This window comes from Fistularia commersonii, chromosome 7 (assembly GCF_037954325.1).
Source record: "Fistularia commersonii isolate RoL2024-O1a breed Wild chromosome 7, RoL_Fcom_v1.0, whole genome shotgun sequence".
Taxonomy (NCBI): domain Eukaryota; kingdom Metazoa; phylum Chordata; class Actinopteri; order Syngnathiformes; family Fistulariidae; genus Fistularia; species Fistularia commersonii.
Genome location: NC_141290.1, coordinates 16,839,031 through 16,855,028, shown reverse-complemented (window position 1 = coordinate 16,855,028; position 15,998 = coordinate 16,839,031). Strand labels below are relative to the sequence as shown.

Genomic DNA, 15,998 nt, shown 5'->3' with positions numbered 1-15,998 from the left:
TTTGAATTACAATTTTCATTTTTTTTCACTTTGATACCTAGTTGTCCCGCGCATAAAAATTAAACAAGAAATGTGACCCACCAGCCAAAATAATTGCCCACCCCTGACCTAGCTTGTATTTGCTACCAATTGGCTTGCTAATACGCTAGCCACTGCAGCGCTAGGCTTAGCCAAAGATGGACTGTTGCAGATTAATAAGGATGATACTGTTCTTTTGGTAAGTTTTTCTTCCACAATGTTTTGATAAGTTGTGTTTTGCTTGCTTAATATTGTGAAAATACTTTTTTTTGAACATTTAATCCCTGAAATAGCAGGAATGTAATTCCAACAGTTAAATTCATTCCCTCACTTTTAGCAACTACATTTGGTTGACTTCAGGGCAGGGAACTTCAGTTTACTATTAGTTTTTGAAATACAGAAGATTGACACAGGTGTTTGGGGTTAGAACTTTATTTACCATTGGAAAAAGCCTCTTATTAATCCATGACACAGATAAAACCACCTCTGTAACCGTATTTACAGTTCAAAATCACTGCTGTCCTGCATCAGTAAAGTGCAGCTCAAGTCCTTCAGTGAGGAAAACATCATCCAAGAAACAAGAGACCATCAGTAACTGCTTCAGAAAATATCTCTTCATGTAGACTGTTTTTGTATCATAAAAATGTAAATTTACTCATGAATAGCCCTAAATGTGCAGGAAAAATATGGGGAAAAAAAAACAAATTTAAATGAAAACATTTTCCTGTTTTTATATGTTGTCTGACATCTATGGTGACCCAAAAAACAGAAAAGGCCAAACCATAAATGGGATCAGGGAGGTCAGGGTTGACCTTTAACCTTACATGGTCAAAGGTCATATCAAAAAAAGCCAATAATTTTGTCTTCATTACTTTTTAAGAACAATCCTTATAAATCTTCAAGTAAACCTCATTTATTTAATAATTGATTTTCAAATAAAATTAAACATATTTAACTTTTCATTTTTTGTAGGCATGCATGTTATTTGTTTGTCTATCTTAATATTGTGGAAAAGCATAATAGTGGACCAAGTATATTTTTAGGATAGATTCATTAAAAATAAATTTGAACCACAGTTTAAATTGACTACATTTCCCTCTGTAACTGTTACATTTAGTCACAGACAGTTAAACTGCTTCTGTTATGTAGTGCTTACATTTAAAACAGCATCTGTTTATGTAAATAAACACCATGTTTCTGTACACATGACAGTAATTTTTAAAGGAAGTAAGCAGTCTGCCGAAGTTCTCAGCAGACCACCATAGTTTACGTGACTATGGATGCAGCAGCCATTCTGTTTATTCAACAGTTTGAACAAGCAGTCACGAATGTTTCCTCACTCTATCAACAAATGTCTGAGAGACTTTCAGTATGAGTCATCCCAATTTGAACACGGTTGTATTTTCTTTTACCTTTTAAAGGATCAAATCCACACAAACTGGATGGCGTGATTCTATTGAAAGGGTTTTTCTAGACAGAGAATCAGTTTACAGTTACTCTTGCCTTAATGCAACATAGGGCCAACACTCATCTCCCCCTTGGTCTACTCTGCCACCTCCCATTCCTGTCATGCAGGATGTTTTTTGGGGTGGGAGAATGAGATGTGACTACCTATTGGTTATATCATGTGCCGTTTAAAATCTGGGTAACACAACCCTTTGGACAAAGGAGTGAGCCCCAGCCCATGCCACTCTGAAAATGTTGGTCAAATTGCAGTAATGCATTCCAAGCCAAAATGCTAAAAACACTGGAAAATAATGCAGGACGCTCATTTTTAAATAAAAAAATATAAGCTGATGTTGAAAAACCTTCAAATAAAATCCTGTGATCTTCTTATCTGTCTGTTTTATAAGCAAACCTTTTATTGACAAAGAAACATAAGCTGAAAACCCCCGTCACAGCTTGACATAGTGCCAAGAAGTAAAACGCAGGATGATGCAGAGCTTCGCGTCTTCACAATTGAAATCATTCAAGTTCCTAGTTGACATTTTCTTCCAAGTTTTGTTGCATATCCACGGTCATGGGTCTGTTAGGACTTTTTATAAAATGAAAATACAAAACAGAAACTTATGAGGTTAATCTATAGTTACATCCTTTTCTGGAGGAGCCGGTATAAAAAGCAGCATTTTTTTTAATTGTTTTTTTATAGACAAAGTAAAACAGATGTCTGCCATGAGACATTTCCTCCTTTAATAGTGAAGGTTTAAGTTCGGGCAGCGAGGGAACCCATGCCTTCCAGCCTCAGGCACCCTGGGTGGACCGGTGCTCTTCCTCTGACTCCTGAGCTGCTTCTCCTTCAACAGTACAAGTGAAAACTTTCCCAGGGAGGCGAAGTAAAGCATGCATCATCAGTGTGTTAGGCTTCAGACTCGCCTTTCTTTTTCCCCTCCTCTCCAGCATCGCTGTCCTCTGATTGGCTGTTGCTCAGTACTAGGAACTGTCCGTCAGAAGTTGCCGGGTTAACGGGGCGGCTGGATGCGGCGATCAGACGACTCTGCTCCTCTAAATCCTTCGTATCAAAGTAAAGACACAACTGGGGTAAATAAAGTTTTGCTTTTTTCCTGTACATCTCCTTTCTTACTGTTTTTTTAGCTTGAACTTGCAAAGGCAAAATAAGAGGAAGGTGGGATGAAAGTGGATTTAAAAAAAAAACATCAAACTTTATGAAGAAATATAAAAGAATATCCAAATGCTACTTTTGACACAAGGGAGAATAATGTCTATTTCTATTATGGTAAAGGATGACTTTCCTGCTAGTTCTTTTTGCAGTTTCTTATCTATTATCTCTTTCTTATTATCTCTAACAATAGCAGGGTTCAGATGTGCATGTTATTTGAAACTCAACAGTGTTAAATATAAGAGGTCACCTTCTCAATCTGTCTCTGCTTGTTCAGTTCTTCCTGCTGCTTCTCTTTTGCCTTGTCCTGCTCTTTCTTCTTCTCCACCGCCTTACGGTCCTACAGGACAGGAATGCCAAATGACAGGAATGTCACAAAAAAAAAAAAAAAAAAAAAAAAAGGAGAAAGGCGACAACAACATGTTGCTCTTTGAAACTCACCATCTCAGAGTGGAAGGCGATTTGCTTGGCCAAACCGACGCTGTCACAGATCTAAAATGTTGGAAGGGGAAGGATGAGTCAGATGAACAAAATTGAGCATATTAAAAACTCCCATATATAAAAACCCAATGAAGACCTTCTCTCCATCGTTATTGGACTCAAAGATGTAGCAGACTGCACGACTTTCACCTCGCCCACTCGTCGGCTGAAGTACAAAGCCAAACAGTCTCTTGTTGTCTTGATGTGATGAACACTGAACCACGCTGGAGAGGGGAAACTGCAGTGGCAGGAAAATTAATGGAATAAGGTGGTTGGATGGATCCTAAACATTACATTTCATTACATTACATTGCATTGCATTTGGCAGACGCTTTTATCCAAAGCGACTTACAATAGACTTACAATCAGAGACATTTATAAGATATCAAAGAGGTGAAATGATCCTACCCTGAGTCGAGTGACCTGCGTCTGAGGATCAATGAGCCTGAAAAGGAAGAAAAAAAAAAAACATTATGCATCTCAAAGAATTTTTTCTGCAGACACAAGGGCATGTGAAAAACAACTTAATATTTCAAAAAAACCTTTACTTGTAATCAGACAAGGCTTTATTTACATGTCTGCAACATATAAGCAGGTACATTTTGTTGTTCCAAATAGTTCTTTGGACTGACAAGTTAACATGCAACTTTGTGTGACCCTCAACAATTTACATGATAAAACATGTAGTACATCTTCTAATCAATTTCTAAACAATTAACTTTTGGGTCCATCATTACTTTTACTACACAACACAGCAGGATTTTAGTTTTACACAAATGTTTTAATGCTTCATCTTCCCATCAGTCAATCACAGATGAATGCAGAGCGCACACACACACGCACGCACACACACTTCATACTTAAGGCAGTCGCAGGTGACCAGCAGGTGGGACTCGGTCATCCTAAAGATGTTGTGAATGGCTCTAGCGGCCAGGATCTGCCTCATGGTCTCTGAGATGACGTCCGCTGAATCTGTGTTCTTGACCTCCATGGAGCCAAGGAAGCGAACAATGAACAGCTGGTGGAGGATTGATTCTGGACAAAAAAAAAAAAAGGAGTTTCTTAAAAAACTTTGCTCCTGATCTACATTGAATGTAGGAAGGACAAGATCAACCAATAACTAATGTCTCTGAGGTTGTAGGGGACTCTAGGGAATATTAGTGGACTTCAAGAATCTTCTTGTAAAATGAGCTATTTTACAGGAATCCATTACCTCATGTTTCAAAGTCTTCTTTGGACCTGTCAAACTGAGGGAAATTAGAAATTGGATTGAAATTGTCTGCGTCCTCCAGGAATTTAGAAGTATGACCGATACAAATAATGACAACTGCTTCGTTACTATTCTGCTCCTGATGTTTGTCTTAAAAAAAGACAGTTGTTTTTTCTAGATTTTTGATTGTCTCTGGGTTTGAGTAGACCAAAATGAATTCAGTTTTAAAGTAAAGGGACGCTTATTTGAGGAAGAAGAGCCAGCTATGAATTTGGCGTGAGAGTACAGTAGGGGCAGTAATGAGTCGACTCCAGGGACTTGAGGACTTGAAATACAGATTTACAAACTTCGTTGGATAAAACACAACTTCATCCCATGGACCTGATTGAAATTTCAATAAGATGAGGCAAGATGTTGATTAAAAAAAAAAACATAAAGTCAAAGGGTACCTTCATTATCCTCTGATGTGTCTCCTGACTCTCCAAAAGGATTACTCCTTCTGTCAACACACACACAGGAAAAATAAGTAACTATGTGGCTACATCACTGAAGAGACACAAACCTTCATCCTTGCAAGCTAGCAGTGACTCTCCCTTCTTTCTTACTCTGTCTTGTGCTGTGACTTTGGTAAACAACAGGCTTTACTCATTGGTATAGTTAAATGAAAAATTCAAAAAACATTATGAAATTTCATTTATTCACCACTATATAGACATTTGTAAAACTTGAAAAAAAACAAATATACTTTTAGTTCAACATACAATTAAAGTTTTGAAAAGTAGGGCTTAATATGTGTAACTAGTTATCATGATTACTGCATATCTAAATTATCCCTTTAATTGTGGGAACTATTATGGAAAATAACAGACGCACAACCGCTCACCTGCCAGTCTGTGCCGCTGTCTTGCTCTGACCAGAGTTCTCTTCACTGACAGGAGAAATGATGTCAAACTGGATGGGTGTATCCGGGGCAACCAGAGCGTCCAATGAGAGCACAGAAAGAGCAGGTGATGGCTCGGACCCCACTGAGCTTATACTGCTGGTCCGGCCCGCACGGCCTTTACTGAAGAGAAAAGAGATAAGTTTAATCGGATTAGCTGGTATGACTCAACCCTCGTTAAAACTGATATGATCTTGATATGTTGCTAATTTGCTTTGTGTGTGAATCAAAAGACTAAAGTGGTCTTTACCCAACATGTAAGTTTAAAGATCCACTGATAAGATCTTTCTCTCCTAGAAATCACTGCAAATTGGTCGTGCCAAAAATTATTTTACATTTACAAGGCAAAAAGTAAAGGCCTAATTCTAGATGTCCAGTCAAATACTTCTTGTGCATGTGATGCACCATTGGCCTTACACCGCGCTGGAAGAAAATGCTTATTATTTGAAAAAACAAACAAACATTTTATTACTACACTTATTTATTCGAGTCTTTCAAAATTATTTTGGGGATGCCCCCCCCACACACACAATTTTGTGTGTTTTCTTTTTTTTCCCCAACTTTGAAGGAGCTTATAGCACATTTTAGACTCTTATTTCCAAACACCCACACGGATACACACACGCACACACACCTGCTGGGTCTCATGCTCTCGTGTCTCTGCTGGAATGATGGTGAAGGAGTCACGGCCTCAATAGCTGACTGATTGACTCTTGCTGCCAACTCCTGCAAAGCACAAACAAAGAAACTACACTTAATGATGGAAAAGTTTTGATGACTTAAAAAAAAACTTTCCATATTTTTTTCCCCATTTTCCAATCAATTTTTTAGCAAAATTACATACAAGTAGTAGCGACAGGTATCATGGTTTATGTATGCCAGCTATACACACGGTCATGATACATGAAATACTCAGATTCAAAATGTGCACCTTGTGCTTACATTTTACCGAACAAAGACACATAATTCACTTAAAACAATGAATGTGTTTAAGTAGAGAAGTGGGTAGATTGGTACCCTCTTGTGGCCAAAATGAGTATTATAACAGGTGAAAAAATAAATAACCTTCACTTTTCAGAATTATACATTATGAGAATGGATCTACTTATATTTCCTTTATCATGACCTAAAAAAAAGACAGGTGTGCAGTCAAAAGAACAATATTTTGCAAACAAAAACAACCACTTTGCAACCAAACTCTTTCTGCCGGGTTAAAAATTTAAATTAGCCAAACTTGGTTGTAAACCAAAAGTTTTGAGTGTCATATTGGGAGGCTGCTCATGTCTCGAAGCTAAACTTGCCAGAAAATGAACTAAGATTTTTCAATGCAATTCTTGCCCACAAGTCGAAAATGTCATATGAGCTGATTTTTGGGCAAACAAAGTTTGGGCAATGTAGTCCATTCTGATCAGGCTTTATCTTTCTTAGTTTGAAGAAGCGTTTTTTTTTTTTTTTTTTGGGGGGGGGGGGGGGGGGGGGTTGCTGAGGGGTTTCTGTTTTACCAAGTTTAAATAAAGCCTTTATTCCCCATTTTTTATCTAAGGACATTGAGGTGTAGTATTGTGAAATCACTATGACAACTGGGGGTGTTCAAGACATGGCTGGCCCAGGAGGGTACTTCCTGTAAGTAATCGACCATTTCTTCAATGGTAATATTCCAGTGAACGTCCCTTTTTCTGCAGTTACTATAGCTGCCATTTAAGCCAGTTTGAGCCAGATCCAAGCCTGGATAAATGCAATAGGTTAAATCAGCAAGAGCATCTGAGGAGGATTTATGGATGTGGTGAAAGAGGAGATTAAGTTAGTTGGTATACGAGAACAAAGTACAGAGAATAAGGTTAGATGGGGGAGGTTCTTTGCTGTGGCGATCCCTGAAGGAAAAAGGCGAAAAAATAAAAGAAGACTATTGCTGTCATTTTCTTCCACGATGACTTCATGGGAACAAATCAATGAGGGACATGCCAGACCTCTGCGTTCTCGCTCAGATATATCCTCCTGGAGATGTTGTTGATCGTGGCAATCCACTAGGTAAGGAGAAGAAGAGACACGGTGAGAAAAAACAGCAGTCAACACAGATAACGTCATTTTGGGTTCAACAACGTACCTCTTCGCAGTCTTTCCTGCTCTCCGCTTGCAGTGTTACAACTCTGATTGCACACAAAAGAAACAAAACACACTTTTAACCTCATATCAACTGAAATGTGGATAGTTTCCCCGAAAGACAAGGACCCCTCTCACTTCTTGCCATCGAAGGACGTGACCTGGAAGCAAAACCGGCGGTCGTCGCTGTCAACCGCCATCACAGAGCAGTTGTCGAGGTCCGTGACAAGCCCGCCTGCCACCTCGCCACGGCCTTGCTGCATCAGGTTGCCTCCTTGCGTGAAGAAGTACTGACGCTCCCAAGAGGATGACACCAGGCCTGTCTTACTGAGAGATTGACAGATGACAGAAAGACTTGAAGGACGGGTGCCAATGCCACAACAAGACAGACAACCCCGCCCAAATAACCCCAACCCGTGCGTTTTATTTACAATTTGACCACCATGCTCATTCAATGATAATATTCAAGGGTGTTTCTCCTTACTTGCGGATGTACAGATAGCCTTGCTTCCTGGTCAGGTTACGACAGACAGGTGAGTGGACGGGGTCGGGATCACACGGAGCATAAAGTGGGTCACATGATGTTTCCATCTGCTGAATGATCTGTTGCATCTGCCCGACCTCCTCATCCATCTCCCGTCGCACACTACACACACACACACACACACACACACACACACACACACACACACACACACACACACACACACACACACACACACACACACACATTAAAGCCCTAGTGACTACATCTGAAGCTACATTTTCTGACCTTCCTAAAAATGATTGTAATTATGATAATGAACTTTTTTATATTCACAGTGGAAATTAGTACATAACTGTTAATACTTAAATGTAAGGTCTTGAATTCATATTTTTTATATTTTAATGTGGACTTTTTAAGATAACCCTTTTTTTAGATGCTTTTCCCACCAGGTTTGCTGAGTTAGTGTGTCGGGCGTTCTTACTTCTGGACACTGGTTCCGATGGTTCCCAGGAAATCCTCCCATTGCTGGGTGAGATTTTCAGATCCCAGCTTGAAAAAACTGATCTGTTGGAAACACAGATTGATTGACAAGAGGTTTCTGCGGGGAGAATTCCTGGCTCTTGGCCGGATGGGAAAACCTGGGATTTTAAAAAGTAGTGGTTTCATCCAGGTTTTACCATCCACTGCTTGTCAGGTGACTTTAATTATTATAATTATTATAACCATTATTAACTAACATTTTTAGTATTTTTTCAGTAAAAATGTGGTTAAAAGTATCAAAACCCCTTGATCAACTGTCTCTGAAAGGTATGACTGGTTTCTGCTTGGTGAAGAGACTGTCTGGTATGATTCAAGGCGTGAACTAGGTGAACTAATTTATCTCAAAAAGTAGGAGACTTTTGTTAAGGGAACTGTTAACCCTTGAGGTTTAAAAAAAAGAGAAGTAGGTGCAGCTGCAAGAAGTGAAAGTACCACAAAACAGTGATCAGTCAAGTAGAAGTACCACATCTGTATGTCAGTGAAGTTCAATCTGTCATTTCACAGGGACAAAGAAGCTGTGTATGATGCAGCTCAATGACCTAATTATGATGTTCCTAATTTACTACGCCTCTTTACATTTTTAAGTGGACAAAGTCTGAGAGACGGTATATGTATACCTGGGCCTGCATGTAACCGAGCAAGGGCTCCAGCAGTGCCGTTTTCTTCTTGTACTGAAGAGTGTTCAGTGAGCAGAAGTAGTGCATCATGGTCTGGTGCTGTTTCTTGCGGGAGGTGTAGACGTCCTCTACCACCTCAGCTCGCATCTGAAACACAAGGATCATTATTATTTCAGTCACACACTGATGGATAATCTACAGTAACTCCAGACTATTTAAAAATATTTCCATGTTGTTGTTCAGGGATGTTAAAACCTTGATTGAGAAAAAGATCGGTCTGTGTATCAACTTACGGAACCTGACAGAAGTGTTTCCTTACCTTTTCATTGTCCTTCTTCTTAGACAGGCGGCTGTATCTGTTAATGGCTACATCGTGATCTGCAGGAAATATAGATTACATTTTTTGAATAATGATGCAGAGAGAAACTTCACTACCACAAACAGGAAAAGGGGTTATAATCTGATTCAGATTCAGATATGAGGTTAAATGTCATTTGTCTGCGAGAACTTCAGATTATTGTTGAAATATGTACTGAAACCTCACGTTTTCAAGGTTAAAACTACTGTCTTTTTTGGTATCCATAAATATCCAATGTAATTTAAGTGAGATACAACAGTTCCAGAAGCTAAGAAGCGATGTATGCATAGCGGTTTTTAAGAGCTCATGATGCATGAAAAAGCAGCAGATACACTGGCGCTGGAATATGTAGCTACTTACAACTTACCATCGCTTGCAATTTGGAAGACTTCCTTCAGAGTGAGGATTTCTGAAGAAACACAAACGCAGCAAAACTTGGTGATGTTAATCCTCTCACAATTTTACTTTGTGAACGGTCTTGACACCCTGCTATAGCTCAAACAACTCCTGCAGCCACCAGGAGAAAATGCCTGCAACTACGTTACTGACAAAGAAAGTTTTCCAGGGAATGCAGCGGATATTGCAGCAACTGTTTTAAATCAGTGACTTCAGCACAATACATTCAAGTCTTATTCTGAGAACGTTCTGAAGAGCCCCGTCAGTTACGGCCCCTTCTGTCCCTGGAAAATTTCCAGCAAAAGAATGGAGGACAAACACGCACAAAAGGCTTTTCCAAATTGTATCTGTTTTTTTTTGTTGCTGTTGTAGAACTCACATTTCATCAGATTGTAATACATTCCCACGGATTCTTAGATAACTTCATTCAATTTTGTTTATCATTTCTGATCATATTTAGATGATTTCTTTGGGTAATTTAGTTGAACGTTGGTTAGCCATTTCTTGCAGTTTTATGCAATGTCTTAATACATAAAACATTTCGTAATGCTTTTAAAACCAGTTAATTAACTGACGAATCAGCAAAAAATACTACACAAATAAGACTTTAATCATTGATAAACACAAAGGTCAATTAACACATAATAACACCGTGCAATTGCATAATTTTTCTGCACTTCAGCCACTGAGCGAGTTGCTGTACTTTCAGCAATGCAAAGAAATTGAAATGAATGTTTTTTATGTTGCATTTTTACTTGTAAACAAGCTCAAAAGCATGAAAAGAATACTGAATATTAGAGATGGTCTTTGATATTTGAGGAATAAGGCATGTCAGGACAATGGGTGTAGTAATTTCTATGTTTCCTACCTTTTAGGTCTCTGTCTTTGAACTGAGAGATGGGAAACATCATGGCGTCGGCGAGTTGGGTGGAAAGGACAGCATGACAAGAACTCAGCTGAGGTAAAAAGACATAAGAGTTATAATGCAGGGACATGCTGGTTGTAAAAGTAATATAAAGAAATATTGTTTAATTCTCTCTCTCACCTCATCAATTACTTTTGCAAACTGCTGCAAGGTGGAGCTCATAACTTCGTCATCACCTCCTAAAGGAAAACGCTGAAAGATGAAACGACACGGCGGATTGACTGTTTTGTAAATCTGTAAATTCCTGGCACTTTTATATTTGGGTGTATTACAAAACCTGAATATGGGAAGAAATTTCACACTGGGTGAACTGTTAACATGCTGATATGTGTTGTTATGTAGTAAAAAAAAACAAAAAACCCACAGAGACATACATTGTACATTGAGAAAGTATAAATTGCACAAGAGTGGACTTTTTTTTTTTTGAGATTCAGGACCCAAGAGATAACCTGTTAAACCATCCCAACATGACTAATTTGTTCTTAAAACAATTTGAAAGGGTCAAAGAGTTGAAAGAGTAAATCAGATGTCAGCGGGACCCAAATGTGGAAACAAGCTTTCAGGATTCACACAGGATGCTTGTGTGTGGTAAATAGTAAAGGTGCTGGCTTTTGTCTTAATGCTAATGGCCTGTGTGATAAATCTAGAGGTTATTGCTACCAGGCTGGTGGTTGATGAGATAAAGCTGTGGCTATTGCAGACAGGTTGTTGGTGGTGTGATTTGGAGGGTGAAGTGGCCCATAAAACCAAAAAAGAATACCCATCCTTCTTTACAACATCTCCCATTTATTTTATATCTGTCTGGATAAATTGGTGACAAAGTGAAATAGCACCTTCGCGCTCAGATTCGGTTTGAGACAGCTGAATCTTAACAGAACAGATTTGAAACAGACACAGTGTGCAAGTATTGTAACATTTTCTTTGCAACACAGGAGCTTCTGCGGCTGCTCTTTATCAGGTCAGTTTGAGGAAAACCGGATTAATGCATAACCATGTGAGAATTATTAGTACCAAGAGGGACAGAGCAGCTCCCAGAAAAGTCTCATCCCTTGTACTTTAGAAACAAGCAGCACTTGGAGGACATGAGGCAACATGTAATTCCAATTATTACAATGCAAAACCATGTACTATATTGTACTTCAGTAAAATTTCACCATATCGATGTTCTTCAATTCTATTTGCATATTTTCAGCAAATGACAATACATATGAACAAAATCCTTGCAGTGCTATCTCAGGTGACTTTGCGCTATACTTGCGTAATTATTGTAAAATTAGACACAAATGTCTTTTGATGTTATGATATTGAAAATCGACATTTAAAAGCGAGATCAGTGACAGTGTGTCAGATTTATTTTACTTCGATGTTTCAAGGGCTCTAAACATGTAATTGTTGAGAACATGACGTGATTTTCAATGAAAAAGCTTTTCTTATATCTTGCTGGCCTGCTTCAAATTATATTTATGTTGCAGTTGCAAAACTTCCCGTCCTTTATGGAATCATTTCATCATTACAAGTCGGGATCTGTCCAACAAAATCGAAACAGCTGTGAATTAACACCTGAAGACAGATAGCTGGAGTTATGAAGCTTTTCGAAATGAGGTATGACGAACCTGTAAGGTTTACCCTGCTGTTGAATAGCTATTGTATAATTAATACTGTGTACACTGGATATTAAATATGTGCACACACATTGGTAAATAACCCCCACACACACAATCTGTGCTACATGTATTAACGATCAAAATGGGTGACAATAATAAGAATAAATACTTAAGTGGAAAATATTATAATAATAAATACACTGAGCAAAAAGTATATTGGATAGTCGTGCATACATGCCAAACTATTGGAACAAATATTATTCATCTATCCATCCATGATCTACTCCTTATCCTACACTAGGGGTCAGGAGGATGCTGGAGCCTATCCCAGCTGTCATTGTGTGGTATAAGAAAGTAATATTATTCTATTATCATATCTGTAAATGCTAGTTACGTGCAGATATGAAATGCTAGTTTGATGAGGCTACCTGTTTGTCGTACTCTTTCAGCAGTCTGGAGGTCAGGTGTGTTGCAGCACTCAGCTCATTCTGAAGAAGAAAGGAACAAACATGGGGATGAGAAGCTGGAGAATAGATTTTCTATTAGCAGTTAAACATTGGTGTTCTTATCTATACGTACGGTTTGATTGACCTGTCAAATTAAGACAGTGTGTGCATATGTGAGTGGATGTTCACACCTGTGCGTCATAAATCCTCTGCATGGCCTGGTAGAGCTGCGTACAGTAGCTGGAAATGGCAGCAGTGTCCTCCTCAAACACTCCCAGAAGAGAGCGTGTCTAAGTTCAACACACAAATAGCACCTTCAGTCACAACACTTGTGAGCTGCACTTTTTCAGAAGGATCCACACTCAGTCTTTAATATCCATCCATCCATCCATCCATCCATCCATCCATCCATCCATCCATCCATCCATCCATCCATCCATCATTTTATGCTGCATCTCAGGGGTTGGGTCACGAGGGGCAGCCGCCTAAGCAGAGAGGCCTTCCCTCTCCCTGGCCACTTTGTCCTGCACTTCTAGGGGAGTCCAAACATATTTCCACACTAGCCAAGAGACACAGTCCCTCCAGTTAGTCTGTGGTCTTCAGGGGCCCATTTGCGTGGTATGTGCCCAGGGCCCTTCACAAGAAAGGCATCCGGGAGGATTTCCGACCCGATGATTGAGACACCACATCCAGCTCCTCTTGATGGGGAGGAGCAGCAGCTCAACTCTGAAACCCTCTTGGATGAACAAACTTCGCACTCTATCTCTAAGAGAGAGTCCTGACACCCTGCTGCAAACTCACTTCGGCCACTTGTATCTGTGAGCGTGTTCTTTCGTTCCCTACCCACAGCTCATCACCATTGATGACTTCTTTCCCACTACAAACCAATGCGGAGTCTGCATCACTTATGACATTGCACAGTCTATTCTTCCTTCAGTTGTGATACATTTTTCTGTGATTCTTTTTTCTGATACATTTTAGCTCCTCCACTTGGGGCCTGATCTTATCCCTGACCTGGAGAGGACACTCCAACTTTTGGGCTGTGGTTCATGGTCTTGGATTTGGAGTTGACTGTCATCCCTCACTTGCTTGCAAATCATTTTAGTGAGAGCTGGAGATCACCGTCAGAAAAAGCCAACGGAACTGCACCATCTGCAAAAAGGCAGAGCCCACCAAACCAGATGCCCAATGCTCTGGCTGTGCTTGGAAATACTAACCATTAGGGTTGCGAAACAGGAAACAAATCCAACTTACTACCATTAATGTGGACTAAAGCTCTGACACCGATCATACAGGGATCGTAACGGCTCCTATCAGAGGGGTCCAGTACCCCATAATCCCGGCGCATCCCCCATAGGACTCACTGAAGGATATGGTTAAGCCTTTTCCAAGTCCACAATCCACATGTGAACTGGTTGGGTTACATTCTATGCACCACCCAGGACCCTGCTGAGGGTAAGATAAGACACATGACTTTATTAGTCTCGCAATGAAGAGTTTTGCCACCCAGTAACTTTGTAATCACATCGGCAACTTTAACCCCACAGATAGTAGCGGGCAACCCTAACGCCCATGACTTTGATTCCTCGTTGGAAGATGTGTCAGTGGGATGTAGGAGGTCTTCGAGGTTTTCCCTCCACCGACCCACAACATTCCAAGTCCAGGTCAGGACCCCCTCTGTACACAATATTGATGGTGCACTTAAGATTTGACTGTTACAAGTAGGACTTAGATGATGCGACAGTTTTTTTAGATGTATTCTAGTAATGCAGGTGCATATTTGATATATTCTATCTTACTGGCCTCTAAAACCAAACAAAATCAACCTCAAAATCTATCAGGCTCAGGACACATAGGCCACGCCCCCATTCGTGGCGTCACAGCAGGTGTTTCACTGAGATTGCCTTTTAAAAAATTACGTTAGGCTGTTCTGCAGTCCGTCAACCAGCTGGCTCTATTTCCACTTAGCGGTTTAAAATAAAAACGCAGCTTCGCTAAATGATGGATTGCCACTGAGGAGCAGCCAAGTGGATCGATAGGGAAGCGGGAAGCTATCTTTCTGGTAGCTACCTCTATGCAAACCAGACGAATGTATGGTGTGCCTCCCTGACATTTCGGCCTCCAGCGGTCGATCGGTAAAGTCGCTCCAACGCGACCTTGATTTGCGTCCGCTTTTGTTTGACAGCTGTGGTTCATTGGACCGTCAGCAGTTAGCAATTTGCTTTATTTTGTCATCTGGTTGCTGACAAACACTGAGCCTGCAGATAGCCTAGCAGTGCAAGTAGCCAGTGTTACCGTAGCTATCGGAATCATCCGAGAATAAGACTCATATTTACCTGGGGACTGTCCTCCAACGTCTCCTCAATCGGCAGCTTCTCTATCCCGGGCATGACGGTGGCTGGCGCGTGAGTGATCGGTACCAAACGACGATGAAACACACACGGTTTGTTCCGACAACTCCCACTCAATATTTTTTGGCTACAAAAATCCACAACACCCTAAAAAGGCTCCTCCTAGTTCCACATGGATTCTGATTGGACAGCAGAAAACGTCCGTTCATTTTATTGGCCCAGATTTTAAAGGGAACCGGCGCCATGTTGGCTCTTGATAGGTTCCCCTGCAGGCGTTTCTTTGTAAATAAGAGCCCGAATGGCCTCCGTTCCCCCCAATTCCCCGCTCTCATTCTGCATGCTTAAAACACATTCGAATTTATCAACCTCTCGATGAAGATGCTGAAGATAAAGATGTTAGTTCACAAAAATAGAAAATAAAAATCCACCACATTGCTTAAGAGAATCTATAATTTCCCTCTCATTTGCATATTCTTTTCCAAATTAATCTTAATTCTCAATGGTCACTCAATAGAAATTCAAAATGAAATAAAATATTTTCTTTTGTCAATGCTGATCCACCAGTTTTTGCTCAGGCCTAAAATTAAAAAAAATAAAATAAAACAAGAAACAAGCCAAAACAAACAACAATCTTGTCTTTAAACTCAACAAATTCATAATTGAGGGAGTGTTTCATTCAACATCCATGTAATACTGCAGACTTTAGAATCTATATATTTAAACTTAAACAGTTGTGGTTTGAACAATTTTGTTAATGTTGGCTTTTTGTCACTTTTGACACACACCACCTCCAAAGGGGGAGGTTCTGAAAGTTTTCTTTGCTTTGGAGAATAAAATTGTATGTTTTAGTGATCAGTGCTCTAAATTCTGCAGTAAAAAGATGGAAAGTATTTAGTTGGAAGATGTCTC

At 39.8% G+C, this 15,998-nt stretch overlaps 1 protein-coding gene across 1 annotated transcript; it reads right to left on the bottom strand.

The window, feature by feature from the left end:
• Nucleotides 1-434: 434 nt before the first annotated feature.
• Nucleotides 435-15,224, bottom strand: appl1 (adaptor protein, phosphotyrosine interaction, PH domain and leucine zipper containing 1). The gene is made up of 22 exons (XM_086150106.1): nt 15,075-15,224; nt 12,930-13,028; nt 12,721-12,780; nt 10,809-10,880; nt 10,632-10,719; nt 9,735-9,776; nt 9,329-9,387; nt 9,010-9,156; nt 8,334-8,416; nt 7,850-8,011; nt 7,504-7,692; nt 7,370-7,412; nt 7,233-7,289; nt 5,900-5,991; nt 5,209-5,388; nt 4,775-4,824; nt 3,976-4,150; nt 3,524-3,560; nt 3,213-3,353; nt 3,077-3,127; nt 2,886-2,975; nt 435-2,527 (listed from the first exon to the last, which is right to left on the bottom strand). Exons 1-22 carry the CDS (start codon nt 15,126-15,128, stop codon nt 2,375-2,377), a joined length of 2,124 nt encoding a protein of 707 aa, XP_086006232.1. The 5' UTR covers nt 15,129-15,224; the 3' UTR covers nt 435-2,374.
• Between the last annotated feature and the right edge of the window lie 774 nt (nt 15,225-15,998).

What these genes read in the sequence shown, in the direction of transcription:
- appl1 (XM_086150106.1), bottom strand. Translation starts at nt 15,128, where the DNA reads ATGCCCGGGATAGAGAAGCTGCCGATTGAGGAGACGTTGGAGGACAGT. An exon ending in CAAAGACAGAGACCTAAAAG is followed by an intron (nt 9,777 to 10,631) that starts GTAGGAAACATA and finishes GTGTTTCTTCAG; the next exon opens with AAATCCTCACTCTGAAGGAA. An exon ending in TCGGTTACATGCAGGCCCAG is followed by an intron (nt 8,417 to 9,009) that starts GTATACATATAC and finishes TGTTTCCAACAG; the next exon opens with ATCAGTTTTTTCAAGCTGGG.